At 31.4% G+C, this 27,849-nt stretch overlaps 2 protein-coding genes and 6 long non-coding RNA genes across 10 annotated transcripts in view; 4 read left to right on the top strand and 4 right to left on the bottom strand.

Moving 5' to 3' along the window:
* Nucleotides 1-937: 937 nt before the first annotated feature.
* Nucleotides 938-4,512, bottom strand: LOC107366276 (solute carrier family 53 member 1). The gene is made up of 4 exons (XM_015933859.3): nucleotides 4,336-4,512; nucleotides 3,074-4,092; nucleotides 2,796-2,961; nucleotides 938-2,059 (listed from the first exon to the last, which is right to left on the bottom strand). Exons 1-4 carry the CDS (start codon nucleotides 4,454-4,456, stop codon nucleotides 1,314-1,316), a joined length of 2,052 nt encoding a protein of 683 aa, XP_015789345.1. The 5' UTR covers nucleotides 4,457-4,512; the 3' UTR covers nucleotides 938-1,313.
* LOC107366277 (uncharacterized) lies at nucleotides 2,388-3,072 on the top strand. Its single transcript, XR_001569617.3, has 2 exons — nucleotides 2,388-2,653; nucleotides 2,756-3,072. It is a non-coding gene; the product is annotated as an uncharacterized LOC107366277 (long non-coding RNA).
* Nucleotides 4,513-6,922: 2,410 nt separating the features above from the next.
* On the bottom strand, nucleotides 6,923-9,312 carry LOC149093778 (uncharacterized). 2 transcript variants are annotated; one of them, XR_016198518.1, is made up of 4 exons: nucleotides 9,293-9,312; nucleotides 8,658-8,758; nucleotides 8,526-8,569; nucleotides 6,923-8,104 (listed from the first exon to the last, which is right to left on the bottom strand). It is a non-coding gene; the product is annotated as an uncharacterized LOC149093778 (long non-coding RNA). The 2 variants fall into 2 exon arrangements; XR_016198517.1 differs by lacking the exon at nucleotides 9,293-9,312 and adding an exon at nucleotides 8,819-9,156.
* Nucleotides 9,313-9,719: 407 nt separating this feature from the next.
* Nucleotides 9,720-10,863, top strand: LOC107366248 (uncharacterized). Its single transcript, XR_001569610.3, has 3 exons — nucleotides 9,720-9,924; nucleotides 10,017-10,078; nucleotides 10,258-10,863. It is a non-coding gene; the product is annotated as an uncharacterized LOC107366248 (long non-coding RNA).
* Nucleotides 10,864-12,377: 1,514 nt separating this feature from the next.
* LOC149093777 (uncharacterized) lies at nucleotides 12,378-13,143 on the bottom strand. 2 transcript variants are annotated; one of them, XR_016198522.1, is made up of 3 exons: nucleotides 13,007-13,143; nucleotides 12,678-12,756; nucleotides 12,378-12,567 (listed from the first exon to the last, which is right to left on the bottom strand). It is a non-coding gene; the product is annotated as an uncharacterized LOC149093777 (long non-coding RNA). The 2 variants fall into 2 exon arrangements; XR_016198521.1 differs by lacking the exon at nucleotides 13,007-13,143 and having other exon boundaries at nucleotides 12,678-12,817.
* Nucleotides 13,144-13,699: 556 nt separating this feature from the next.
* Nucleotides 13,700-27,849, bottom strand: part of Calx (sodium/calcium exchanger 3) — a 57,227-nt gene continuing 43,077 nt past the window's right edge. Inside the window, exons 7-12 of the mRNA XM_015933729.3 lie at nucleotides 17,342-17,433; nucleotides 17,141-17,271; nucleotides 16,974-17,070; nucleotides 16,772-16,888; nucleotides 16,250-16,408; nucleotides 13,700-15,886 (exon numbers count right to left, since the gene is read on the bottom strand). Of these exons, the coding sequence (XP_015789215.2) occupies nucleotides 15,513-15,886; nucleotides 16,250-16,408; nucleotides 16,772-16,888; nucleotides 16,974-17,070; nucleotides 17,141-17,271; nucleotides 17,342-17,433 (970 nt within the window). The 3' untranslated portion in view covers nucleotides 13,700-15,512. The remainder of the gene's footprint in view (nucleotides 15,887-16,249; nucleotides 16,409-16,771; nucleotides 16,889-16,973; nucleotides 17,071-17,140; nucleotides 17,272-17,341; nucleotides 17,434-27,849) is intronic.
* On the top strand, nucleotides 20,874-22,660 carry LOC107366156 (uncharacterized). Its single transcript, XR_003082971.2, has 3 exons — nucleotides 20,874-21,009; nucleotides 21,178-21,324; nucleotides 21,400-22,660. It is a non-coding gene; the product is annotated as an uncharacterized LOC107366156 (long non-coding RNA).
* On the top strand, nucleotides 23,543-24,934 carry LOC149093776 (uncharacterized). Its single transcript, XR_016198519.1, has 2 exons — nucleotides 23,543-23,996; nucleotides 24,600-24,934. It is a non-coding gene; the product is annotated as an uncharacterized LOC149093776 (long non-coding RNA).

Raw genomic sequence — 27,849 nt, 5'->3', positions numbered from 1 at the left:
AAAACTCAAATTAACCGCAAAACTGTTTTTGTTGCTAGTAAATATGATAAATTGTAAAAACATTGATAAATAATGGATATTACAATGAATCAAAACTTCACAGCTAGTTAATGAATGGAAAATTTTGTCAATAAATTACTATTTTCTAAATGATGATCCCAATTTTGGACAATAATAAAGCGTGAATAACCAAAAAGGACAACAAATGTTGGTTACAAAAAACCGTTCACAACTCTATAAGTACATTGTAATTGAATGAGGTATTGAATTGAAATTTTTTTTGTGAATGATGAAAGTTTGTAAAAAGGTTAAGAAAAGGTAAGTAATATGTCGGTAAAGGTTTGTCTTTCCTCTGCCCTCTCAACCTTTAACCTTAGGCTTAACATTTGACAAAAATTTGCTCTAAAATGTTCAACCTTAAACTTCAAAGGTAAGCAAAGGTGAGTGTAAATTGCCTTTAGGCCTTTTAGGCCAGTCGTCTTAAGTCTCCTTGTCTGGCGCCAGTAAGTCGCTTGTACACCTGATCAGGTAACTCAAGTAAAATAGTTGCAGGTTACATTTTCACGTGTCTCAATAATTGCCTTCAATCAATAAGTTTCATCCATTATAAATCCTTTTTTTTACAATCAATCCTATGTATTTACCCATTGCAAAAAGATGCAACCAGGATTGATCAAGAGATAAAATCAACTTTGGTGTTACAATCGCAGGTGTAAAAGTGGACTTTGAAAGGCTACAAAGTTCAGGATAATCATTTGAGATTTACTCAATTAATTACTCGCCAAGTATATTATTTATAATCATTGTTTGTTTTGAAAATAGTCAACAGACACATTAAGCTTTTAATTGCCATTGTTTCCTGATTTGGCTTCTAAATGTTACTTTTGGTTTTTACACTACAGTGTGAAGTGAAAATGAATTTTACTTTGAGAAATTGTTCAACAATTAAAATTTTTTTATTGATCAACCGGATTAGATATAATTTTTGAACAAGAAAAATTGTTTAAATTTTACAAAAGTGTTATTAAAATGCAAATTGGGACTTGAGATTGAATTGGAATTGAAAAAGGAGAAGGAAAATTGAGGAATCAAAAAATTAGTTGAACATGATATTATATTAATAAGTAGTTTGAAATATTAAACTATCTATGATCTATAAATTGCGATATTATGATGAATTGATGAGTTGATGCTTATGGTAATCAAATCTAATCAACAAGTAAAAATAATTGCCAAGGTAAACATGATGAAAAACAATGATTAGATTATGTTGGACATAAAAAATTATGTTTTGCTAAGTTACAAAAAAACGGTTAGTCAATCTTTATGTTGGCACTTTGCAATGAATTTTTATAATGTTGATTAATTTTGATTGATTTTCGTGGTTTATTTTTTCTATTGGTAACGCCATCAGGGTCGTCCATTATTTTAATTAATTTAGCTTGATCACCGGCATCAATTGGAGCAATTGAGATATCTCTTACAGCTCTGAATTCACCACAATTGTTGAGATGTTCATTTTCAAGGCGGAAAAAGTTCCAAATGAAGCGTCTAAATATCTCAAGGGGAGCTAAAATGGAGACCATCAGGTCAGCATGGACAACACCAATTTCTGTGAGTGAAACAGATAATGTCCAGCCAAAGCGAAGAATTAAATCTTCACAAATGGCAAAGTAATAGAAGACTGGTGAGGAATAGACCATTTCTTCCCGTAAAAATGGATACTCGGATGGACTGGACGAATCAAATAGACCCCAATCCATTTTAATGTCCCAAATATAAGTGTAACAAGAGCTGATTATAAGAGCAATTATCCAGAGAGTGAAAAATGGATTGTCAGTTGATTCATCATAATTGGGTTGATAAGCTTTGGTTAAAGATGAGAATAGGATGACGAAAAAAGTTGTTGAATATTTGCCAGCATTGACTAAATGGGGAAAAGGTCCTCGGTTGTCATCATAGTAACGTCTTAAACATTGACAAAATCTAAACCAAGCTGGAAGACAATTTAAAACGGCTCGAGTAATTAATTCAACCTTGGTTCCACCTGAACATCGCTCTGGAAAAAGAATCAAGAAAATAGAATGAGAAAATTTGAATTTATCGGCAATAAGCTTGGAATGTCCCCTTCAATGTTATAATCTTAATGCTTCCTTTTCCACCTCAACACCTTCACTAATAATCATAAAGTGAAAGGTAAGCGCTGTCTGATGGTCAAAGTTCATGCGATACTTTTGTCAAGATTTCACATGATGACAAGTAAAACAAGCAAAAGAGTCAAATTTTAGTCAAAAGTACCAGAAAGTGACGCATGACATCTGAAGGAAACTCCTCCTCACTAGGATAAAAAAGATAGTGAAGATCAATGATTCTCTTTAGTTTAGTATCAACTGTTAAAGTGACAAACCAACACTCAAAATAAAAATTGATCAGTGTAAATTACTTCGGTTAAATCAAATCAAAATGTGTTGCCAGGTACAACGCAATGTGGACTCAAGTAAACCCAGCTTAAATTTTGTTGCTAGTGAAGAGGAGACAGTGATACACCAATTGGTTGATCTTTTACATATAAACTGTGATATAGACATTGTTGATCTTTTAAAAGAGGCGATGGCCTACATTTCAGAACTGCAAAGACATCTCGCAAATTGAGGTATGTTAAATTAAGAGTTAATTTCAATTATATTTTTGCAGTTTTGTCTGACAATTTGTGTTAATCTCCTTTTGTGAATTCCCCTTCATTTTCCCCTTATAGAATCTGTTATATGCCAAGTGATCATGCAATGCTTACTTACCATGACTTGAATACCAGTTGTCTATGGCACCAGATGAAAACACTGAGATGTAAAAGCAAATAAAATATTGGATATCGACAAATATTGGTGACATACTATTCATCTGATCAGCTAACCAAAAGTCAGCAAACTTAACCCGGCAGAATGGGGCTGCTAAACATCTCCCCTGTAAAAGATCAATATAAATGTAAATATTATAGTATGGTAGATTATAATAATGTCTAACCTCTAACTTGTAATGTATTTATAAATAAATATTGAAATTATTTGTTAATTACCATTATTCTGAGGAACCAGAATCGTGCATTTCTTTGAAAAGTGTCAGTTGGATTAAAAAGAAAGAACAACATAAACAGAACCAGAAGCAACGGATTGATTATCTTGGGTATATGAAGATAATCACTGTAAAGATAAGATATTACCGAAGTAGACCATAGGACACTTAGAATAGCTGCAATTTCGATAATGTGTTGCTCCGATAAATGATCTCTTGGATCAAGTTCAAAGATAAGAACATGATTGACGCCTGAGGTTCTCCAGCCATAAACATTGATACCCATTAAGAATAGAAAAAGTATCACCAAAAAGGTTGCCCGGTAAAGGCGAAAAGTAATTGTGAGATTATTTTGAGGGTCTCGGAATACTCCAGTAATCAATACAATTGCAAGTAAAATGACAAACGCTCCTGAAAAGAAGCCCACTTTAAATGTAGTCCATTGGCTTTGTTGGTCATTCAATGGGGGAACTCGAAGACGCTTCATTGCTCTCTGTCGATGTCCTTCCTCTAATTCTTGAGTAAACAGATTTTCCGTTTCTTCGATCAACTTGTGAATCTCTTTATTCAAATGGAAAGGTGCATTTTCGACATGAGCTCTTCTCCATTTGAGACCTTCATCGTTCCCTAACAGTTTATCGTGTTTCTTGAGAATCTTGACAAATCCAGTAAAATTCAGGTTCTGGTAACTTTGTAATAACACAAGGCTAAGGTAAAATTCAGAGAAACCCAATTTTAATTCTCGCAACTTACGATTGCGATGTCTCTCATCAGCTTTTTGTAAAATAAAGTCTTTGGCATTAAAAATGCTGCGAAAATTGCCATCTTCATCGCGACGAGGAAAAGTGTCAAATTTACTTTTAATCAGATTGAGCTCATTTTTGAGGGTTGAAAATTTTCTAGTTGCTTCGGCCAGTTTTTCAGCGAAAAATATATTTATTTTGGCCAATTCTTTTTCGCAAAAGCTCAAAAATTCCTCATCAAATGCTTTATTATACCGAGTTATCTCATCTCGATCAGCAACTAATGATAGTGACAAATATTGGAAAAAAAGGAAAAACCAGAAACCAAAATAGAACAATTAACATAAGGAACAAGAAAATGGGATTTAAAACGAGTCGAAAAGGGTCACTAATGAATAAATGAAGTAAACTATCGATTGCTTAAAGAAATTGCTTATTTCATTATTCAATGGACCACAATGTAATTGACAAGAGCTAGAATTAATATTATAGAGATTTGATTTGCACAGCAGCTATCACTTACCTTCCGGTGATGGTTGCCTTTCCATTGCACTGTACAACATGTATTTCATCTCTTCGTAGAGTATATATTGTTTTCGCCATTCTGGAGTAATAAGAGCCGCCAAATGTTCAGCAAACTTCATTTTTATTAAATTGTACAGCTAACTTGAAATGAAATTACCTCTGAATTAAGTCTACTATTTTGAGTTAGATGATTTTAGATGAATCAAAAAATCAAATCACAATCAAAACATAGGAACAATGCCATCTAGTGTAGATAAAATGAACTCGACTCGAATCATTTTCTAGACTTAACCCAAGATCTATTAATAATTAAATAATAGATCAATTTTTCGTTCATTTATTGGATGTAAAAACAATATAAAATGAGGTGAGAACATATGTGAATAAATTATAATGCAAAATGTGTATAAAAACGGGTTATAACCGATTAGTAAAACCGAAGATTGATTAAATCGAATGAAGTAAACTGCTAAATGAGAGTAAAACGCTAAAGAGTCATTTCTCCGGTGATCTTGATATTATTTGATAACCATGACATTATACCATGACATTCTAATTGTGTCTGAAGTTGAGTAATTCACCAGATTAAATAATCTAGTTGATAGCAGTTGAAAGAAACAATCATCTATGGGAATTAATCGCGATTAACTTGAAAGCCTTTTCATTACTATTCTTGAACTAGTCCAAGATGATAATAAAAGCACAAGATAATTGTGACACAGCTTAAAACATGTGTACCAATGTAAGCTGACAACGGTTGAGAAATGAAGTAATATAAACATGTGAAAGTAAAGATTAACACATGATTTTGCTAATAATAATTAATGGTCAAAACAAAGGTAAAAATAAAACAACAAAATGATTCAAAAAAAGGTGAAAATGCAGATTGTAATGACAATAAGGTTGATTAAATGAGCAGCTTGCAGTGAGAACCAAATGAGAAAAGTAAATTGATTTAAACAGATATCTTGTTTTGTACCATCAATACAAATTGGTGTGTTAGTCCCAGTAAAGACTAGTAAAGCAAGAATAGGAAGGGAAAAGAAAGGAAAGAAAGAGGAAAAAGTAATGTCAGTTGACAAGATAAAATAAAAGCGAAATGGTGAGACAAAAAAAGGTGAAAATAATCTGCATGAAACACTCTGAATAAGATGGTGTTAAGGGAATTGGTGAAAACAGCTGTCTCCCTCTGGTTGTTAAAAGTGAACTAGCATTTATCGATGATTATCTTTAACATGATCGGATGCTCATGTGACTCGATTTATATGAGGTCAGCTGGTTCGTGGCAAGCCGCGTGCTCTTGATTCCTCTTCCTTCGACCATCAACAGCAGCAGCAGTCGCAAAAACAACAGCCATAACAACATCAGCAACATGCTTGTCTCTCTCCTTGCGAGTTGACATACGCTTTGAAAGCTCTTTTTTTTAATGGATTCATCAGGTAACCAGTGATACAGCGATGCTGATGAAAGCCGGCAAAGGTTTACCAAAAGTCTGTCTCTTTCTCAGCCTCACAAAAAAAAACAGAGGGCTCAATGGATGAAAAGGTGAGATGAAGAGCATATGTTATGAGGGAAGTACGAGGTTCACACGGTTTCCGGGTAAAAAAGCATACGAATAAAATGTCCAATGTTCAATGTTGTTGTTTTTTGTTTTCACCTTTTCGTCAGTATCTTTTTCACTTCTTTTAATTTCCTTTGTCTCTCCGTCATCTCGACTCTTAATGTTTCTGCCATTCCATGTCGTCCAATATTGAAAAATGTGTACTCTTTGTGTTGATGTCCATCTTGAGCAAACACTGCAATATGAGTAAAACATGGGTCCGTTTTTCAAGTTTAACAGCTAAATATATTATTAATAATGTTATTATTATCAATGGCTAAGTGCGTTTCCCATTCATAATATATAAGCTTGTTAATCGTGTGTGAGCTTGGCTCTTCTTCCTCTTTATCTCCTTTACCATCTTGGCCATCATCTCTTTCACTTTTTGTATGCCGGTCTCATCTTTGTAACCATAAGGTCTATTCAAAAAAAAACGGGAAAAGCCTGGAAGAGAGAGAGAGAGAAGAAAACGTGTTAAAAATGATGATAAAGATGAGAAGGATGAGAAAGAGTAATAACAAGTTCAGGTCAGGTTAATTTGGTCAAATTGTAGCGTCAAAATATTGATTTGTCAAGTCCTCCTTTTGGCCACCGTCCAAGATCCTAAAGAGACAAGAATAATTGTAGGTTTTTGAGTGAAAGGGAAAGTTTATCTTCTGGTTTCATCTTTGTCATCTTTCTCTTCACTGCTAATCTAGTTATATTTTTTGAGTATCTAAATTAAATTAAACTAATTCAATTGGTTATTGTCCTTGCTTTGAACAATAAGAGCTGAATGATAACAATGTGTTCAATCAACAGCGGTGAAACACTTTCATTGCTTTTGTAATGTACTGATAAATGTTTAAATTGTTTACAAGATAATTCAAATGTTTTAATTCAATCGATTCTTTTTTTTTCTTCTTCCTTTCATTTTATTATATTGATGACAATGATGAAAATATATCAACAATGTTTGAATGAATAATTAGATATGTTTGAGATGTGCTTGTGTAATAAGAGTTTTCATTTCATTATTTGATTTCTGTAGTTGTACAGTTGTTCAAAGTAATGTTTACATTTTTTTCAGGCTAAATGGATTAGATTTACTTGAGGGATTAATCCAACTCTATTGTGCTGTTTTATATAAAAATGTATTATTAATCTGCTAATGTATTGTAACATTATAGTTGTGATGGTTTTAGGTTGAAAATTTACTTGTTTAATCACATTTAGCGGGTAAATTGGACCTCTTTTTCAGTTTATCAGCTCATTAGCCAGACAATCAACAGTTGCAGTTATCCAGTTATCAATGTGATTATCAAGAATTGGGCAATTTTTTAGACACAAAGCGATCCTTTTCATCGTAATTTCAATATTAACGGGAGATTCAACAAAAGGAAATTCTTAATTTAACTTGTCTTCACTTTACTGGGCGAAACAATCAACTGATTGTCGTTGAAAGTAGAGTTTATCCATCAAGGTTGTCAGCAAGAAGGTTAAACTGTTAATCAGGAATCAGTTGACGGCTGTTAAGATATTCAATGGAGATTGAGATGCTTTTGATTAATAGTATCAATATGTGTGTGTGAGTGCGTTGTCTTTGTGTGTTCAATATAATTTGAATGATAAAATTGACATTGGAAGGCATGATGTTGATGATGAGGAAGGAAATGGATGAAAGTGAAATGAGGATGAAACAGGAAAAAAAAGCATCTCAACAAAAAATAGAGTATCGACCAAGAAAAAAGTTCCCAGAGAAACAAAAGGTTGGTCTCTTTTTTTAGCTTTTTTCATCATTATTATCATTCCGAACTTTATCAGCAGTGAAATCACAAGTATTGAGCCAAAAATCTGGACAACACGTGTAACAATAAGACTAAAATTAGCTAATTGTAGTTTAATTAGCAACAATACATGTTCAACAGGAAAATTTCATTCCATTCAATATTAATTCAACGTCAATTCCGAGTTTTGGTCTCTCTTTCATTCCTGGTTTATAAGCATCATCATATTGGTAAAGTATTTGACATTAATTAAGTGAAAATCAATCAATAGTCTGCTTAAAGGTTCAATCGTTTATCTTGAAGTCAATCTTGACAAAAATACCAGGTAAAATCATTTCCACGTTTTGTAACCTCTTAACCAGGTAACCTTGACACGCAAACGACTTGTTATTTGGTGGTTCCTAGAGGAGAAAGTTGTAAAGAAAATGAAAGGTTAATATATTTAAAGTAATTTGAATGAGTAAATCAAAAGTTTAAATTGCTTTCTCGTTTTTTTCGGTCTCCTTCTTCAACCTACAACTATAACCCTGCAATTATATCCTTAATAGACTGTTAATAAACAAAACAAAAAGTGTACCACTGATTGACTCAAAATGATGGCAAGTCTTTAAGATAGATCACCATGTAAAGGTTTGATGAAGGTCAGCAAACACACAAAATGATAATAACAGTCTTTTTAAACATTTTTACCCTCAGACCACTAATGATAGACTTTGGTCAAATTATTGGACTACAGATTTGTACAACTTATTTAGGATATAAATAAGTTGAAAGTAAGAAAACAAAGGAGAAAAGGATTCAAAATTACCTAAAGTTATTTACCTGAGTAATCATTATTTCAAGTTGTACATATTTGCTCGTCTTACCTGGATAAAGATATGGGAGGAAGAAAAGAAAAATTAGATCACTAAATCGTTTTATTTTCCCTCTTTAAATTATTGCTGCTTCTTTTACCATCTTAAAACAAACGTCTTGAACATTTGCTTATCGTCCTTGCTGTGTTTTAAAAAACAATCTTCCAAGGTTTTTTTGCATCCGATCATCATTCTCATCATCTGTAGAGGGAGTAAAAAAGACAAGAGTGAAAGAGTCAATGTTATCATCAGCTCACCCACTTCTCATCTGCCGCTGGTTCCCATTGAAAAAAAGCACAAGATGATGACGAGGTGAAAGAGTGAGAGTGAGGCAAGATGAAAATCGCACATGGTTAAGCTTCCGTTGTGAGTTACTTGCGGTTATACAGCAAGAAGTTAACAATTAACTTGATCCGGTTTTTTTTAACCTTCAACATTTTTTCCTTCTCTATCTGGCACTAAGATGTTGTTGCTGAATGGATGCATATTTATTGAAGCTTCAAGTTGAAGTAAAATCAAACGTAAACTGATTATAATTAACATTAATTAAACATATTGACAAGACAAAATGCAAAAAATTGTGTAACATACACACAATAGGAATCTTATTGGCTGTGAGAAAAAAAAGCGCAAAGGCGTAAAGCGCCAAGTTTAACCGTCTTTATAGTCATTAGACTTTCTTAATGTTGAATCTTTTTTTCGCTTCACCTTAGCCTTATTATTAGCATTACTAACGTGATGTTTTCACATTGGAAAGACACAAATCATAGATTCATCAGTCGAATTAAGGTGAACATTTGTTCTTCCGTTTGTAAACGATTGATGCGAATCCAGCTTCCGATTGCTTATGCAGAGTTACTTAAGAGAGAAAGAGAGAGAGAAGGAAGAAACAGTGATGAGAAGAAGAGAGTTAATTGTAGGCAAAAAAGGTACCATTTTGTAGTTATTGTAATTTAACTTCACGGTCAACAGGTAGTCCGTTAAAAAAGGTCAAATTTTCTGGGCCAAATCGAGTTAAGAACGACTTAAGGTTAACGAAATGTTGCCTGTTACATGTTGCTCTCGCTGCTGCTTCCCTCTCTTGTTTATTAGCTTGCTTAACCCGTAATGGATTCTCAACCATTTTTAAGCTGTTGAGGAAAAGATAGTTACATAAACAATAAGGTATCAAAAAAATCTGTTTACCTTGTTTCCGGTTATTATTAACCTTGTTATTGATATACTTAAATATAGTGAATGATAAGTATTATACTATTTTCTAATCAATTGATGTGCTCATTGTGCATAGCAATGGGCTTGAGAGTTACAACTCATTGAAATGTGGAAAGTGAAAATGGCAGGTTCATTGTAGCTCTTCATTAATCACAGTAAGTATTCCCTTTCCTTCCTTATGTAACATATCCTTCCAACAATTGTAATTTAATCTAATCAAATTTTTTGTATATTTTTACTCCATTAGGTTACGTTTTGTGCATTTCAAGTTGAAAGATGGCTTAACGGTTTTGGTACATCAATCATAATGTAAATTATTATTTTATTGGTAACCTGTAGAGTTAAGCCTTTGTTCACTCTAGGTTTACCGTTTAATTGTGCCATTTTACTTGAACTGATTTTCTCAGTTTGAATTTGATTAATTAGATGGAAAGTATATTTGTTTAAATAATTGGATGACACTTTTTTTTGTATTGATACATATCTAGCTGGCAGCTACAAATTGTAATGGACTATTGGAATGGCGAGGAAAAATGTTTTGTCAAAAACCAAAGTTACAAGCAAGAAACGCGTTCATGTTCACCAACTTTCACTTTCATGATCTATTCTGAGCTTCTCATCATCATCAAGATCATCGTTTTACACTCTTCTCATCTCTTAATAATTATCCACTTCCGAAAGCTGTTGAACCAATCATTACAAAGGCTCTCACGCTCATCAGACAACAGCCGTAACATTTGCAAGCTCAAATCAAGTCAATGTAACTAACATAATTTTTGTCAATTGCGAACATCATTTCCAATTGAACCTGCCTCCAAAACAAAGATAAACTCACAGGGGAAAAAGGCTGACAATTTGTTTTCTCACCTAACCCTCAACGTCAACCAGGGTGTTTCAATACCAGTCCAATTTATTTGTTCAACATTGAACTGATTGCTATGGTAATTTTGAACCCAGCAAGATACAAACATTTTAAAAGAGTCAAAGTTTACAAAGCAGATGAGAGTTGAAACTCTGCTTATCCTTGCATAGTGTGGTCAGTGGTGCCTTTTTTGTCTCCTCTTGGTCCAAATTGTGTCAATATTTGTGCTTCCGGTCAAGCAATGGCAAGAAAATAAGAAAAGAAAGTCAAATCTTTACATCTTTTCCTCTTACAAAAAAAATATCCAACTGAACATTTTGTCACATGTTTTTTAAGGGCTTTTACTATTGACGTTTTTTGTTTACAAGTCAAGGTTCGAATTACGTTCAAACTGACACAATAAATATCCTTTGGGTTGCAATTATTTACCAATTTGCAGTTGAATATCAGATTATCAAGTGATTTGATCGAAACATGGAAAGACAACAAGCCGACGAGAGCAAAACTAAATGGAAGAGTTAACTCTGAATGAGATTGAACAAGGACTAAATGGTTGGCTTGAGTATAAATGAGGCGAAAAGGAGTTGTTATGATCAGAAATTTGAAGACGTCTCGGTGGTTTGACTATTTTCCCCGATTTTTAATCATAAATTCAACTGAAACAAATCAGCTGAACGATGTGTAAAGAAATACGTTAATCGATTATCCACAAAAATTAGAAACTGTTTTGCCGTTATTTTTAGTTCTTATAGAGATTGGTAAGTTAAGTCAATAGTCAATACTATTTGAATAATATTAATTTGGTTTTTTCTATTTTAATTTCAGCTCAACTAGCAAGGAAGCCATCTGATTAAACATAACAATTCCCTGAAGGAAACACTTTCTTCCTTTCCATCATCATTGTAATCATGCTGATTAACATGTGCATTGAATGTAAAGCCAACAAACTGCAACAGATCGCGAAGTGCGTCTCACCTTAATCATCACAAACATCATCAAATAGATTATATGTTTTAATAATGATTCATATTGAACCTTTAATTAATTATCAAAAATATTGAAAATGTGCAATTCTACTGTTTCCATTGATTGGTTGGTTAAACGTTATGGACAAGTTACAAAATTAAATGATTGTACAATGCAATGGACAAGGTAAACAAGGTAAAAACACAAACTCAAGTTAATTTGGTGTTTTGTGACAACATCTTGCATCGATATGTTATCAACCATTGAATCCATACAACGTTTATTTTTCCTTCTTTGGATGTGATAATAATAATAATATTAATAATAATAATGTTCCCAACAGAATTGACGCAGAAATAATATTATTAATAATAATAATAGTAACATAAAAAGTAACCTTTACTATAAGCTTGGAGTGAATCCATCTGGCATCTTTAATATTTCATCAACATTACATTTTTTTATCCCTATCCTAACATTCCCAATTGCATTCCCAATATTTGACCCTGTTCCTGGTTCCCAAAATCCCTGTCCAAAAGGGAGTTTCATCCTTCATTATATCAATAATAATCTTGAGTGTGATTCATGTTGTAAAGAGTACAACATTAATGTACATGGAAACCCAAAGAACCAGTTTTTATCCATTCAGTGAGTGTCAAAATTTTGTCTCTCTTTTTAGGCCTTTTGTTTTGTCTACATTCAAAATTTATTCATTAAATGGGCTTAATTTGTACATTTACATTTTAATACTGCTTTCAACATTTGCATCAGATGACTAACCTTTATGCTTAAGGTCTTGCAGATGGAAAGTTAATAAACTCAATTCCCATGTCAATGGTATTATATTGGTAAACACGTGGCTCAATCATTCTTTATATTCATGGCTTTTATTAAAATGGACTTATTATTGATCTATCCCTTTATCCAATCTAATTGGTCACCATAGAGAGGAACAATTTGGTTGATGATTCTGAATAACATGAGATTGGTTGAGATTAAAAAGCAAGGAATCACTAAAAATTAGCATTTCAAGTTTGCTGGATTTAACTTCAAGTCTTTGAATGTAAATGATTGACTAACTTTCCTGAAAGCTTGTAACAACAATCTGCTGTTGCTTTTTGATAGTCTTTTGTTTCCAATTTAAATTAACTTGGCCTGACTTTGGGTGTTCATGGTTGTGAATGTGTGAATAATGAGTAAAGAAATGAACAGAATAATTGAGTAAACTTTACATTAAACAAATGACAATGAAACGGCCCATTGATGGTTGTAATTCAGTTGTAAAACAGCAAGACTTGCAGATAATTGATGTTACAATGTTGAATCTCCTATTCTTGCTGTTGATTTTTTGTTGTGCTTTACCTTTTTTACCCAACAATGTAAAGCACTTGAGTTTGATGAGTTGTTACCTGTTTTCCTCTTTGCTGTTGATGAGTGATGCTAGGATTGATTCATATGAACCGGAAAGGAGTTAAAATTGTTAAGGTAAACACCAGCTCAAAATAATGTAAGCGTGCCCAACTGTAATTAAAAAGATAAATTTGTATATTTATTTGCTGTTGTCTTTGATTTGGATCACTTGTTTGTAAACCCGTAAGCTCAACAAACTAAAACTAGAACAAGATAAAATTGAATATGAGAACATCTCAAATTATCTGTTAATTTTCACATAAATTGACACAAGTTAGACATGATGATAAATTGTCGAAAATTAAAAACCAAAAAGCGAAAGTAAATCAATTGTAAACACAATGCACATAAAAAACAAATAGACAAAACAATTATCGACAAAAAAGCTTCCACGAATCTTAAATTTCCAACTCGATAACTTGATATTTTTGAAATCTAATCACCAGACAATCAAGCTATTAATAACTCGAGCCTAAACTATTAAAACCAAAATTAAAAACACAAAAAATCTTGATTAAAAGCAAATTAAAAATTAAGGAAAATAATGAAAACAAAAAAGCAACACGAGTAGCGACTTCTGTTGATAAAAATATGAACAACGAAAAATGGTTAGGTTTGAAAGATTGATGTTTATAAGATGAAAATGGCAATTTGAAAAATTTAGTAATTTAATTTAAAAATAAAGAAACAGATTTAGATTCTATTAGAGTTTTTAATTTTCTTTTCTTTTCGTTGATGATTTAAATCATTTTAGTATAATTTGTTTAGTTTTCATTTTGATTTTTTTGGATTTTGTTTCTTTGCTTTTCTTTACAATCTTGGCTTAATTGTGTTTCATCAGTAAAACACTTGACAAACAAAAAGGTTAATGTCCATGAAAATTGTGGTATCAATTGAAAGAAAATGAAGTTTATAATGAAAAGATGAGACATAAGATGAAGACAGGTGAAAGAAGAAGAAGAAGATTAACAAACAAAAAAAATCTCTTCATCTTTTCCAAGCATCTTTGAAATGAGCTGAAAAGAAATGGTTTTAAATATGAAAAAAGATGTTTCTAATCACACTGAGAATAGGAACTGAACAGAAGAAAATCAGAAACAAAAAATAGTCACATTTCGGTGAGTTGATCATTTTATCCCTTGCAATGAAGATGAAGATGAAAATGATGATAAAGAGTAATCTATTCAGGTTATGAGAAGCAACCAAAAAGCGTTAACATTTTGGGTTCAACTTTGTTGATTGTTGCTCCGTAACAATTTCATTTGCTCAATCAATTGCAAGTCTTTTCAATTGATTATTAAACTAATTGACAAAATGATAATCAACAAAAGACATTCAATGAAACATTAACAGCAAACATGTAATTGTAATAATAAAGGTAAAACGTATTTTTTTGTCATTTAGCTTTTTGTTTGCTTCATTTGCTTATTTTTTCCCGTTCATTTTTTCATCCATTAATTTGAATTTATTATTAAGCAAAAATCAATTTCAACAATTTTTAAACAAATAATCAGTTTATCAACTTGATTAACCTTTTTTGTTGCAAGGATTGAAATTTATATTTCTAGTTAATCAACGATAATTTGGTTATTTTGTTGTATAAGTTAGGTTTGTTTGTTTGTATCGTTTGAGAAGACATTTTGTTTTAGAGGAAGGCCTCAGTAGTTAATCAAGAATCAAAAGCTGATTAAACTAATTCAGGTTAAAATTACACACTCAACTGTAGCTGGTTAAAACTATTAACTTTAATTTCGTTGATTAGGTTTAAACTAAAGAAACTGGCAAAAGAATGGGAAAAGAACAATTAATTGCAATCTCTTGATTCATTCAGAGGTTTGGTTTCCCCACATTTAGGTTGAGTTAATCAAAATTGAACTTTCAATGAAGGTTTTCATGATGAATATGGTGATGATGATGAGAGGTGACAATGGCCATGATAAATGGAAATGCATGCAAAGAATGAAAAGAAGAGACTAAAAAATCAAATTCTCATTTTTCCTTTGCTTGCTTTTTCACCATTCAAATTGAGGGAAGAGTTTGAGTCTAAACTGGTCAACGATTGAATAATTAATTGTTGCCCAGTTTGTTATGGTTAAACTACAATAATGATGATTGTTGATGAAAATTTGTTAGGCAGTGAGCAATTAATTGTATTACAATTGTAACTATTTATTGGTAAATCCATTTTCTTATTGTTTGCCTTTTTACGCAGTTTTGATGAGCGATCAGGATTTAGGTTAACCTGGACTTGATCTGGTTTCACTTTAATTTTGAGTCAACCTTTAACCTTGTCCAATGGTTAATCAATAAAGAAACTTGGTTTTCGCTTGAAGTCCATCCATCGATTCAAACAATTGACCATTTTCAATGTTGGCCATCTTTTCCTTGTTCATTTACAGCAATCATTTAATGGCTTATATTAGTTGATTGGTAATGCGAGTTTTTTTTTGCGTTTCTTTCTTTGCTTTTGGTTTTTCCCTTTTCTTCTGGTTTTCAGGTTCACTTTTAATAAGTTTTAATTCCGTAGGCTTCAAGGCTTGACATGAGGACATAAAAGAGCCAAAGGCCAATGAATAGTATCGTTGTTACTAGTTTCCAGCTCAATGGACCTCCAAGTTCCCCGCCAATGATAACCCATCGTCTTAAACCCAGGACTATACAACAAACGCCTGCACATATACAAAATAGTGTCACCGAGAATGCAAGGTTTCCTGGTTCTACGTAAAATTTACGGCCATGGTAGGTGTGATGAGCAGCGGCAATGAACCAAGCAATTCCAATGCCAAGGAAAACATTTACAGCATTACTGCCAGTTACATTGCCAATTGAAGAGTCGGCATATTTGTCGTTTATTGCTGCAACTTTACTGGCAAAGGTATCTGTTACGAGATTTTGGAAACAGAATAAAAGAGTTAATTTTTGCTCATTTTTTTGGATCAAAATTTGATTCTTTTTCGACTTTTTGTTCGGAATAAGATTTCGGACTCTCTTTGAAACCTCATTCCAGGTTTAAAAATGAATTTTCATCGCTTCATTGAAACGTTTTTCGACTCAATCTAAGGCCTTTGAGTACATGATTTTTTTTACTGTCTTAACATTTCTTTTTTTGAATACTTGCCAATGAATTCAAGTGTAAATTTTTACTATTAATATCTTATTAATAAAGACTTCAAATGTAAGGTCGATTTTAGGAAAAGACGGAAAATTTCGTCTCTTTATTTTTCTTCGTTTTTTGTGCTTACCTGGTACACTAGTGCCCAGAGCGACAAATGAGATTGCCGTTATAGCATCTTTTAAGCCAACAGAGCAGCCAAAATGAGAAGCACAGTCACCAATGACTGCAGTCAAGGCACCAATCAACACAATGCTTGTTATGAAACAGGCCCAACCACCCCAAATATCTGTCAATGAAAAGTGAGATTCAGAATTCAGTGTAAGATTATTTGATACAATTTTACTAATTCATTATTAATGTCGTTCCAACAAGAAATACAACAAGTATTATCAAAGACCCTCACATTTTCAAGTTTACACAAATTGCCTATGTAATCTACCAATAATACTGAAAAGATTATTAATCAAAATCACTGAAAAATCAAGTAGAATGAATAAAATTTTATCAAAGACTTAATTTTTACATCAAATTTGACGACTTATTTGCATAGAAAATGAAATTTCTCAACTGATTCTCATCTCGAATCTTCATGAAAATGATAATATTGGATCAACGAATCATTGAATCAATGAATCAAATGATTAATTACCTGTGGGAGGTACAAGAGCAAATAATACTTTCCAAAATAAGGTAATAAAGTGCATAACATAATCTGAGCATGAGGGCATTCGTTGTTCACCATCTTCATCGCCCCCATCATCATCACCTGTTGAGAAAATGAAAAATTTAAATATTATGTTGCCTTGTATTTCAACTTGAAATTGCAATCACTTGTAAGACTGAACATTTACCTGGACTAACGGTAATGGCTTCAACAAATTGATCCCACCAACATGATGAACCAACAAATGAAGTGGTATTTTTTTGGAATAATTTATCAACAGTATTCTGTTTTGTAATATCAAGTGTTGATGGTTAGAGTAAGAAATTGGTAAAAGGAGAAAGAAATGGGACTTACCTTAAACTCTTTACTTTCTTTGATACGAATTTCAACTCTCCAAACTTCACCCAATTTCGGACGACCTAAAAGAGCGACTTCCTTCTCTTGGCGAGATAAATTAGATTTAGGCGATTCCGGTAAATCAGTTTCTTGAAATTAAAAAAAAAGGAGTCAACAGATATTCAGACTTGAAGAGACTACCAGAAGTGATCAACTTACCTACATCCCATATTGGTTCACCCAATTCAACGTAAAATACAGCGTCTTTCTCGTAACTTTCATTATCGATTATTTGAACTTCAATTTCTTTGCTGTTGATGGAGAAAATATTCAAAAGATTAATTACAATTGAATCGACCATAAATTATCAACACAATTGAGTTTATTTCCCGTATTACAATAATTTCCCGTAATAAAAGGAGAAAATTAAACCTAAAAATGAACAATTGAATTGAACTCTCCAAATGAATTGATTCACAATAGTTTTCTAATAATAAAACTTGAACATTATAATTCACTTTTTTAGGCAACAATTGAATGGGATTTGGATTTTTTGGTAAACCCAATTTTTATTGATAAGTTTTTCTACATCCCAATAGATGGCGCCTGAATACAGAAAATTTTTCACTTTTTTCAATGCTTTAAATTGCTCTTTTTCATCAAATTAAATTAAATTTATTAAAAGTAAACAATTCTTGACCTCTTCTCCTAATCGAATTGAGGAAATGACACTCACTTGTCAAATTATCTGAGAATTGAAAGCGATTACCTTTCCTGAATCAAACAAAACTTCATCGTAGACTCGGAGTTCAGTCCGAAATTAATATGAAAGATTCCAACTGGAGAAGCAAAAACAATTAGAAAAGAGTCGAAATTTTTCTTACACCTCAGGTCTCATTCTCATTGTTTATCTTGAAATAATCTAATTCAATTTTTGTAATATTTGTGATTCTCTATTTTATAAGCCTTTTCCTAAAACTCCATGAGTCTATCTGCTTGAATAAAATTCATTGGTGAGATCCGTTGGGAGATCGGTTTTCCAATGTTATTTAGCAAAATCAACTGAAATTATGAGTGAAATTGATTGATAATTTAATCTGATGGTGAGGTTGAGATGAAGAGGTAAGAATATATTTAAGACTTGAAATATGAGTTGAACGAGTAAAAGTGTTAATTTACTCTGTTGGTTACACATTGAATCACATTTTTTGCCTAAACAGCAAGGAATGGTGAAAATAGCGCATCAAATCAATCAATTTATACCGTATTTTAAAGAAATGAAATATTTTTTGCTCAAGAACAAAGACTTTTATTCACTGAGTAAAAGTAAAATTGAAATATGAAGACTTGAAAAGCATAAAAAAAAATGAAAATAAAATGAGCAAACAAACACTCGGAGTGAAAGGGAGTTGAACTGGGAGTGAAAAGTGTATTGAAATGAAGTTGAAAAGATGAGTAGAAAGCAAATTGATAACTTGTTTCAAAGATTAATGTTTACACTTTTGCCTGTCAACTGTTCAATGATGAAAAAGTGATGAATTTGAAATTTGGCGAAAAAAAGTTGCAAGAAGTTCAAAGGAACAAAAAAGAGGGAAAATGAAAACACAAATTTAGACAATCATGAAACTAACTATAATATTTACTAATGAGAAGGACAAACAATTTGATGATGAAGCAGCGGATGATCGGGTTACAGTGATAATGGTTCAGCCTTTTTCAGGGTTGAATAGTGAATGAAGCCTTTTATCCAAACGATGAGGATAAAAGGATAACAATGATATTGATGAAGATGATTTTAATGACGATTCTGGTGATCATCTACATTCGTCCATAAAACAAATAAGACGATTGGTTATCAGCCTCAATTGAATGAATAAGAACTTTTTTTCTGCTGAATTGACCTCTTCTTTGAAAGATTATCTTTAATCATTTTTGACCTTAATTGTGTTTATAGTTTTCATGATAATTTGCCTTTGTTTGTCAACAGTTTTTCATTGTTATTGGATAATGATTAATCACATTTAGTGGATTTGATTCAACATGAGTTTCAGTTTTAATATTTCATTACTAATTGCGGTAATTTAGATGAATTTATTGAATGAGAATCACGTCTGTTAATGGCTTTTGTTTTGATTGTTGGTTGGAAATGCAATTTTTAAAGATCATTATATGATAATTAAGAGTAATTATGATTAAAAATGTGTTGCACAAAAGAGTCTAACAAGAGTAGGAAAGGGAAGGCAAAAAACTGATGAATCAAAGTAAATAGTGGTTACAATTAAATTAACATTTTCTTGGGTAAATATTAATATTGATTATTAATTATATGATTAAGAGAGATTAATTTGATCACCAATTAGAGTTGATAATAATGGGTATTAATGGTGAATCTTGAAAGTGAAACTTGCAAAAGACAAAATGAACAGTGAAAAATTGATTGTTCAGAGTTGAACAGTTAACGATTTGAGAGAATCGCTCTTCTGTGGCTTTTACCAATAATTATGCTGTCAAATTTTCTTTGGTCAAACAATTAACTGGCAGTTAATGATGATGATTTTTAAGTTAATTACTGTTAACATTATTATAGTCTTTTCCTTGATTAACGATGAAATTAACTCATAGTATTATATTGATAGAGTTATTGGTTTAATGGTTCAATAATGTTAAATACCAAGCAATAGGAATACAGAAAGTCAACTAAAAATCAAAATTATTTTCAATTTTCGCCGATTTGAGTCGATCAATCGTGAAAATCGTTAACTGTCGCTCTCACTTTGCACCTTTTGAAATGAAAAAGGACAATCAATAGATGCTGACAATCAGTTGGTTATCAGATTGTAATTCATCTCTGCAATTAAGAGGTTGGTGGCACTTGACGAGTATCACAATTGCATTGAATGTTGAACGATTTCCAATTTTGGTGTCTATTTGAGCAAAATAATTGAAAATGCTTCAACTTTTCAATTTACCATTAAATTTATTGCCTTCTTCAATTTGAATTGTATTCAAATGAATGGCTTTTTTTCTTGATTCTGGTAATTTATTGATATTAATATAATAATGATAACCTTTTGTACTTTTATATCATCAACTTTACATTTACAAGTACATTTAGATTATATTAAGATACAATCATTGAATGGACCTTTATTGTTATTATTGTTATTGTTATTTATCTTTACTGTTATAACATTTAAATTGTCAACTAAATCAAGGGAAAATCATTTTATAGCTAATAGTTTATCACAATGGTAATAATTTAGCCATAAAGATGAGTTATCAAATATTAATGTTGAAAGTGATTCAAAAGACGAAACACTTTTATTGTAACTGTTAATCAATCATATTTACTGATCATTTCAATGATCAAAGTGTCGCATTTTTGTTCATGTTAAGTCAACTTTAAATTTTCACACATTTAACATTAACACTCAATTGTTACATTAAATGGACGTTCATCATTTTCAATTGAAATTGGATATTAATTGCGATAATTTTGATTCCTTTTTTCAAGCCTTTCATGCTATGGTTATTTTATTGAATAAATCATTCAAATTTTCAACTGATTTTGTCATTATCTCTGATTATTATTAGTTGACTTATTAGACTAAATGTTATTTAATATCATAATTAGCATTAAAAATGAATCTAAAACTAAATTCATTATAACATGGAAACATTTTATGGAAAAGACAATCAAATAAAGCGCCATTAATCAAGTCACATTGGCAACCACGCCTCAACAGAAAGGATTGGAAAGATTTATTTTGAGTTAAGCCTTCGTTGTAAATGTTTTACGGTTAATTGTATTTGATTAAAGTGTATTTTGGCCAATTGATTTTTACTCTATCCTATTAAAGCCTGGAAACATCATGTGCCGGAAGAAGGTAAGAAAAAAGTATATTTAATTGACAAGAATTCCAATTTATAATAATATTGGAGCAAAAATTTGCTAACAATTACTTTAGCTTTTGAACATTTTTGTGTTTTCCCTCTGTTTTTAATGGTAAAATTAACCTCTTCTTTTTGTCTATTTTTATATTCAATTATTACAGCAAAGGTAAAGGCAGTATCTAATCAAGTGAGAGTTTCAAATGGAGTTTAAATTGCCCTGAGAATTAAAATTGAATCGAAAGAGTTTACAAAGTTTTTTTTTGTAACTGAACATTCAGTGAAAGAACAGATGAACATTTTTGTTTCTGGTAAGTTTATAATTAGCATGTTAAATAATTGGTCGTCCATTTTAATTGTTTTATTTTCTTATTGTTTTGTTTCAGCTGGCTTGTGTTTCTGGTTTTGACTGTTGATCGCATAAGGGTAATTGAATAATGCAACCCAACGCCTCCAGAACAAATACTGTATAATGTGTCCATCAAGAACAGACGATGCTGAGCAGACGACACAAAGAAAAGGCCAACTGGTTTCAAATTGGTGGCATTTCAGGAACTGTTGAAGTTAATTATGGGAAATTAATCTAGTCAAGTGATCTCAAGGAGTTATTTTGTTATGATTGTGATGATGTTTGACTGCTCGTATGGATAAATATTTTAGAGGAATACTTATTGGAGTTAACCAGAAAGACTATGAATTTTCAACGAATTATTGAGCAAATTATTCATCATGTTATTGGAGTTGCTTTTTTTCTCAATACCAGAGAGAAAATTTTGAGCCAACTTGTCAGAAAACACTTTCCCCGTCATCAAATTGATTGATATTTTATTATTAATCATTTATTAAGACATTTCTTATCAAATTGGTTTGTTGTTTGATTAAAATTTAGCATTAAACAGCAACAAAAAAGTGTGTTACCATGAAAATGAAAACACTTTTTGATGTTTCAGTTTGATGGATTATTAGATGAAATGATTTAGTGTCTGATGGATGAGAGGCAAAATTGACAATGAAATACATATTCCTGTTAGGCGTTAAAGAAGACGAGTTGGAAACATTGACATAACCCAAGTTAATCAAAGTTTAATGGATATATTGCTACATAACTGTAATCCAATGGAGTTAATCCTATTCTGTGGAATTAAATAATGACAATTAACACGAGATTATAATGTCATTAACCAGCAAGTAAGAACTGCAAACATCTCAAGAGGAAAACGAGCAATATTATCAACAAAAAGATTCATCAAGTTTTTGTTGGTGCACATTAACAATCTATTGCAATTGTTAATGATAATTTGATTATGCATTGTAATCATTGGTCCACAATGTTGACAAATGGCCATTTTAAGCTGAGGCTTGACTGATCTCATAATCAATGATGGATTTGGACACAAAAAGAGATGGAGTCAAAAAAATTCAGCAAGATTATTGTTTCTAATTGGATATTATCATGATGATGAGGAAAAGGAGGAGTAAACACACACAGAATATAAGGAGGGAAAATAAAAAAGTTAGATTATTCAGATTATAGAGATAATTAACGAGGTAATCAGTTTGGATTTAATGTGAATTGTGAATTGCAAGAGATGTAAAGTATTAATTGCAGTGGATTGACATTGTCATTAAACATTTTCAAATCTATTACCAGTTTGTTTCAATTATAAAAACTAATCGAACAGATTAGTAGCTAATTTATCTAACAATACAATTCAATTGAAAAGTGTGCAGATTAATTTAATTCCATTAATTTTGTACTCGATAATTTAACCATGTTCAAGTTACGTTCAGACATTTTAAACGGTAAAAACTGAGCTTCTGTTGTGATTAGAAAGTTGAAGCATAGATGGCATTAAACGGTACAAGATGATAAAAAATTAATTTTTCATTCCATGATTTTCATCAGGTTTTATTGAATTTCAATTTCAATCAATAAATTTTTCTCTTTTAAAGATACAAGTTCATTTTGATAAGCATTGAACCATAATAATTTCATCAATAAATCTCATTTGTATTGCAAACTAATCGAGGTAAGTGAAGCTGTTGAATATTGAAAATGCTTACACAAGAAACAAAAAAAAGAACCAAAATGAGAAAAAATACAAATTAAAATACTACAGTCACCATTGAGATAATACACTCATTATTTCAACAATGGCTAATTAAACAGAAGTTAAATCTAATTTTGATTTAAGTCAATTTCATTTCGATTTCCTTTCGTAAAATATCAATGAAAAAGCTCAAGAAATCAACTAGAAGTGACAATTAAGCTTGAATTTCAGCTTGTTGAGACATTTCATGGTTTTAAGCTTTCCAACTTCAGATTGACTTAAGGAACACTCAGTTATAATATCAATTTTTTCAGTCAATGATACATGTTACATGTTATATTGACACTTGATCTTCTTAATTGAGACTTGAATCGTCTGACCCTTTTACCCCTCAATTTTTTTGTTGTTTTAGTTCACCTAGATGGCAGCATTCAAAAGTCAAAAGTCATAAGTCAACGTAATGCTGTAAATGATTTGAAATTGAAACTCAACTATTATTGTAAAATGTAGACTTTTTTAACCAAAAATATTTGTCTTACAATGTTATAAACGATTACTTGGATTGCCAAAAAATCTTGAATAGTTTGAACTTTTATATTCAATTTTTGTGTCCATTAGTGTCAAGTATCTTCTAGAAAGATCATCAACTCAACAGGATTAAACCGTTAAATGTGATTTTTTGAAAAGTGTTGACCTCATTTTCATCTCGTCTGACTTTATGAAAAGAAATCAAATTTAAGATTATCAATAATCACATTGAAAGTTCTTTAATCATAATCATCACACTGTTCAGTCAAGTTTTACCTTTAATTTTCAACTTGTGAGCTGTTAATGCATGAATCTTTAACAAGAATGAGTTGAGCTAACATTTATCCATAAGATTGAGTCTTCCAAACGTCTTTTTAGACTCCAACAATTGGATTCATTTAATGGTTAGTATATTGATTATCTTCTGTTACCTTTAATCTTCTTCTATTTGGAAAGTTGATCGAAAAGGAAAACATCGCTGCTCATGGAAATAAAACGACCATTTATTTACCATCAATGGCCAGTACCAATGCAATATTCATTCCCATAATGACGTTACCTTAAGAATGGTCAACTCAATTTGGAATGGTCTTCAGTCTAATATTTAATGTTCTGATGTGATTGTTTAACGTTTCGTTGATTTTCCTTCATTTCAATTCTTCAGATTTTTACTATTTGTTCTTTATTCTCTCTTCTTTTCTTCCCTTTCTCTTCTCTTTCCCTTCTGTTTCTATTCCAAACGATTATCCATCTTTACTTACTCACAACTTACGTAAGCCAGTAGCCATAGTCTAGCTTTACTATTTGCCAATCTGATGATTCTGGATAATGAGCCATGCAATGAAAATAACATTAACATTCTTTCATCTTCTCTTTTCCCTTCTTTCCCCTCATTTTTATTCATTCATTTTGTTTTATCCTCGTTTCCATCCTTAGACCTTTTAACATTCCAATCTACTCAGTTCCATACACTCTTATCACTTCAACCTTTTTCGTCTTCGTTACAGGCAAAAAAATAGGATGGCAAAAAAGCATCAAACAAACAAACAATCATGGAAACATTTTACTTTCATCTCACCATCCGGTCAGAACTCAGTGGTGACCATTTATATTATTTATCTTGAACCTGAAGGCTGAAACACACAGACACACTTTAATGCACTGCAAGGAGGAAGAAACAAGAGACCCAAAAAAAGTGAAGGCGAAAAAAGAGGAACCAAGAAAATCATCTTTAATCTCGTTTAGTGAAAAACAGGCAAAAGCTATTCAATGGAAAGTGATTAATGATAATAACATTTTTTGTCGACTCCAAATATCACCAATTTGATTAACAATTTAAATATCCAATTTTCATTCACAAATCCATATTCATTAGGATTCCAGTGAGCTTGCTGATTAACCTGAATACAGCCCAAAGCAGAGGAGGAAAGACGATACCAGTGATTGTACCAGTAATCAGTTGAATGGTGGTTAATGTTTCCATATCAAATACCCAATTGAATATTCAGGCAAAATACTTGAAGCAAAAGTTGGAAACTTTAAAATTTGAAAGAAGCTACCAAATTGCGATCGCAAAGGAAAAACCAAAGTCAACCTTTTTTTTGCTTTTCATTTCCATGCCAAGTAGTAACCAGAAAACTTCATCATCTACCTCTTTTCACCATTACATGATAATATTTATACGATGAAAATTTAGAAGAATCTTATCAGGAATATGAATAATATCCGACAATATGTACATCTACTTATGAATTCAGCTTCACGGTCCAAAGAATTGTATGAATGTTTTTTTCCACTTTTTGTTCCTCATCAACTTACATGTATTAGGAGTTATTATTGATATGAATCAGAATTGATTCTTTCATGAACAAATAATCATGTAACATATTTTTTCATCCCTAATTCAAATTGAAGGAAAGAAAATTTAAATTTTTCCAATTTCTCCTCGTTAAGGTAAATAATGTCTAACTCAATAATCAACATTAAAAAACAACTCGCAAGGTTGATTATAATGAGTTGCAAGTTAATTGTTTGTTTGACTGTTTAATAAATTGTAAAAATATTCAGACTCAATCTATTGACTCAAGATTTGGTTGTTTGATAACAACAAAATAAGGTTTTCTGGATTCAAGTAAAGCTTTCCTCATGTAAAACGCAAACCTTACAACCTTTTTTGTTCAACTCCGTTTGTTATTTCAATTTGTTTCATGTTTTGCCAGTTATTTTGGCTGATTTATCTTCATGAAAATTTATTTCACTTTCAATGAGCATTCTCTGAATAACAATGATAAAAGTGACAGAATCTGTTGTGAAAAAAACTGAGTTGCAAAGAAAAAGAAATGCAAAAAAGAAGCTTGAAAATTGTTGTGATCAAAATTTGGATTTGGTGAAGCTTGGTGATCATTTCATTGAATAGATAACAGTATATTTCATGATCATCATGAAGATAATGGTGAAGGTGAAAAAAACTGAGACAGAAATGAATGTTCAACTGAGCGTAAAGAGCAAGCTTGGCAGGTTACCATGTATTTGGGTTTTCACTTCATTACAGTGAACTGCTTTTGTTTTCAATCCTTTTCATATTTCTCCTCTCATTTTAATCTTGATCATCTTCATGTTCATGATCATCTTGAATATGAACCATCAAGACTAGTGTGACAGCCGTCGGGATCAAACACTTTAAGTGCTTCTGTTGGGTTGAACCTGATTCAAGGGTAAATATTTTTGTATTTCATTTCATTGAGTTTCTTATTTTGTTTTTGTTACCAACTTTTCAGACGATTTAATGTTCAATCAAGACCTAAGGGTTAATCCATCAAAAGGTGAACAATGAAATTGGTGAAAACAAAAGCTTATTTTTGCACTGTTTACAGTCTCATCAACACTTGTGAGATAAATTTAGTCTCCTCTTTACCTGTCAACACATTTAACTAACTTTGTCCATCTCTTTGATAATTTGATTTCTAGGACCTACTTTATCATGATCATCATGGTCTTTGTCATTATCATCTTTACCATCATCTTCATTATATTACTGAATGAATGGTAAAAGTTGTACAGTGTAAGTTATAATAACCTAAAGCTATTTGGGTTGAAGACAAAGCTCAAAGTTATTGTCATTGAATAAACAGCCTTTATTGGGTTTCACATTTGACAATCAAGTTGATAATAAAAGCTGAAAACAATTCACATGATTGAGACAATTAAGGGTTCCAACTAATTTGTATATCTCACAGTGTGACTCTTTAATGGTTGAAAAGGGCGCTTCAAGGCAAGACATCAGCTGTTAACCTTTTGTTGCATTTTCATTATAAAATTTGCTTTTCAATATCGACTTTTCATTTTGTTTTCTCGTTTTTACGTCATAAATTGTTTTTATTACTATTGATTGGTGTATTTACCGGGAAATTGGTGTTATTAATTGGCCATAAAGGATCTATTATTGTTTCAATGTGTTCAACTGAGCGTTGAAATGTGATATTTTTTTGTACTTTTCATGACGGCAAACATGTGTAGTCAATGGTTTGTCTGAAGGGTTTCAAATAATGTGATGATATTAATAGTATCAATCGGCAGATGAATATAAGATTAAATTACAACATTAGATGGAAATGCGTGTGTTTGGTCAGCAAATGTTGGATATTCAAAAGAGATAAATATTGGATTAAGGTATGGATTTTGAGCAGCAGAATATTGAACAGGAACAAAGTATTTAGGAATTGGAGGGTTTATTATTTATGAATGAGGATTGGAGTTGATGAAAGTTAGTTTGTTGTTAGCTTGACTGAATTATTGGAAAAGTTATTATGAAGAAAGGCAGAAATAAGGCAACAAAATGGAAAGCTAATCACAATTTATCAAATTGATTAATAATTACAGAAGAAAAGTTACAATTCTCAAGATTTATCTACCATCAAAAGACCCTGAATGGTTGAACTCTGTTTTTTTGCAGTGAAAATAATTATCATTTTGTTGACTATTTGAAAGGTTAAAAATAATTTGATATCATTCTGAATTTGATTAGTGTTTATTGATAATTAGACTCATTTCCTCTACAATCAGTTTAAATTGCAATTTTTAATTTTGAAGATCGCGCAAATTACACTCCAATTACGTCACTAACACTTTCCCTCTCTTTTTGCACCATGTGATTCATTTTACAGTTTTTTTAAGAAAAGGTTCGTTAACTTATAATTTTTGTGCAAAATTTTAGTTAATTAATTGTGTTCGTTTTGTTAATTACCTCAGTAAGTTTAG

Source organism: Tetranychus urticae, chromosome 2 (genome assembly GCF_039701765.1).
Source record: "Tetranychus urticae isolate SD_2017Ah chromosome 2, NJAU_TeUrti_SD_1.0, whole genome shotgun sequence".
Classification (NCBI taxonomy): Eukaryota; Metazoa; Arthropoda; class Arachnida; order Trombidiformes; family Tetranychidae; genus Tetranychus; species Tetranychus urticae.
Note: the sequence above shows the minus strand (reverse complement) of the source record. Positions and strands in the feature narration are given on the sequence as shown.

Excerpts from the sequence above, each read along its gene's own strand:
- LOC107366276 (XM_015933859.3), bottom strand. The coding sequence starts at position 4,456 with ATGAAGTTTGCTGAACATTTGGCGGCTCTTATTACTCCAGAATGGCGA. Across the intron at positions 4,093-4,335 it reads AAGGCAACCATCACCGGAAG|TTGCTGATCGAGATGAGATA; the intron begins GTAAGTGATAGC and ends CACTATCATTAG. Across the intron at positions 2,060-2,795 it reads CAACTGGTATTCAAGTCATG|AGCGATGTTCAGGTGGAACC; the intron begins GTAAGTAAGCAT and ends TTCTTTTTCCAG.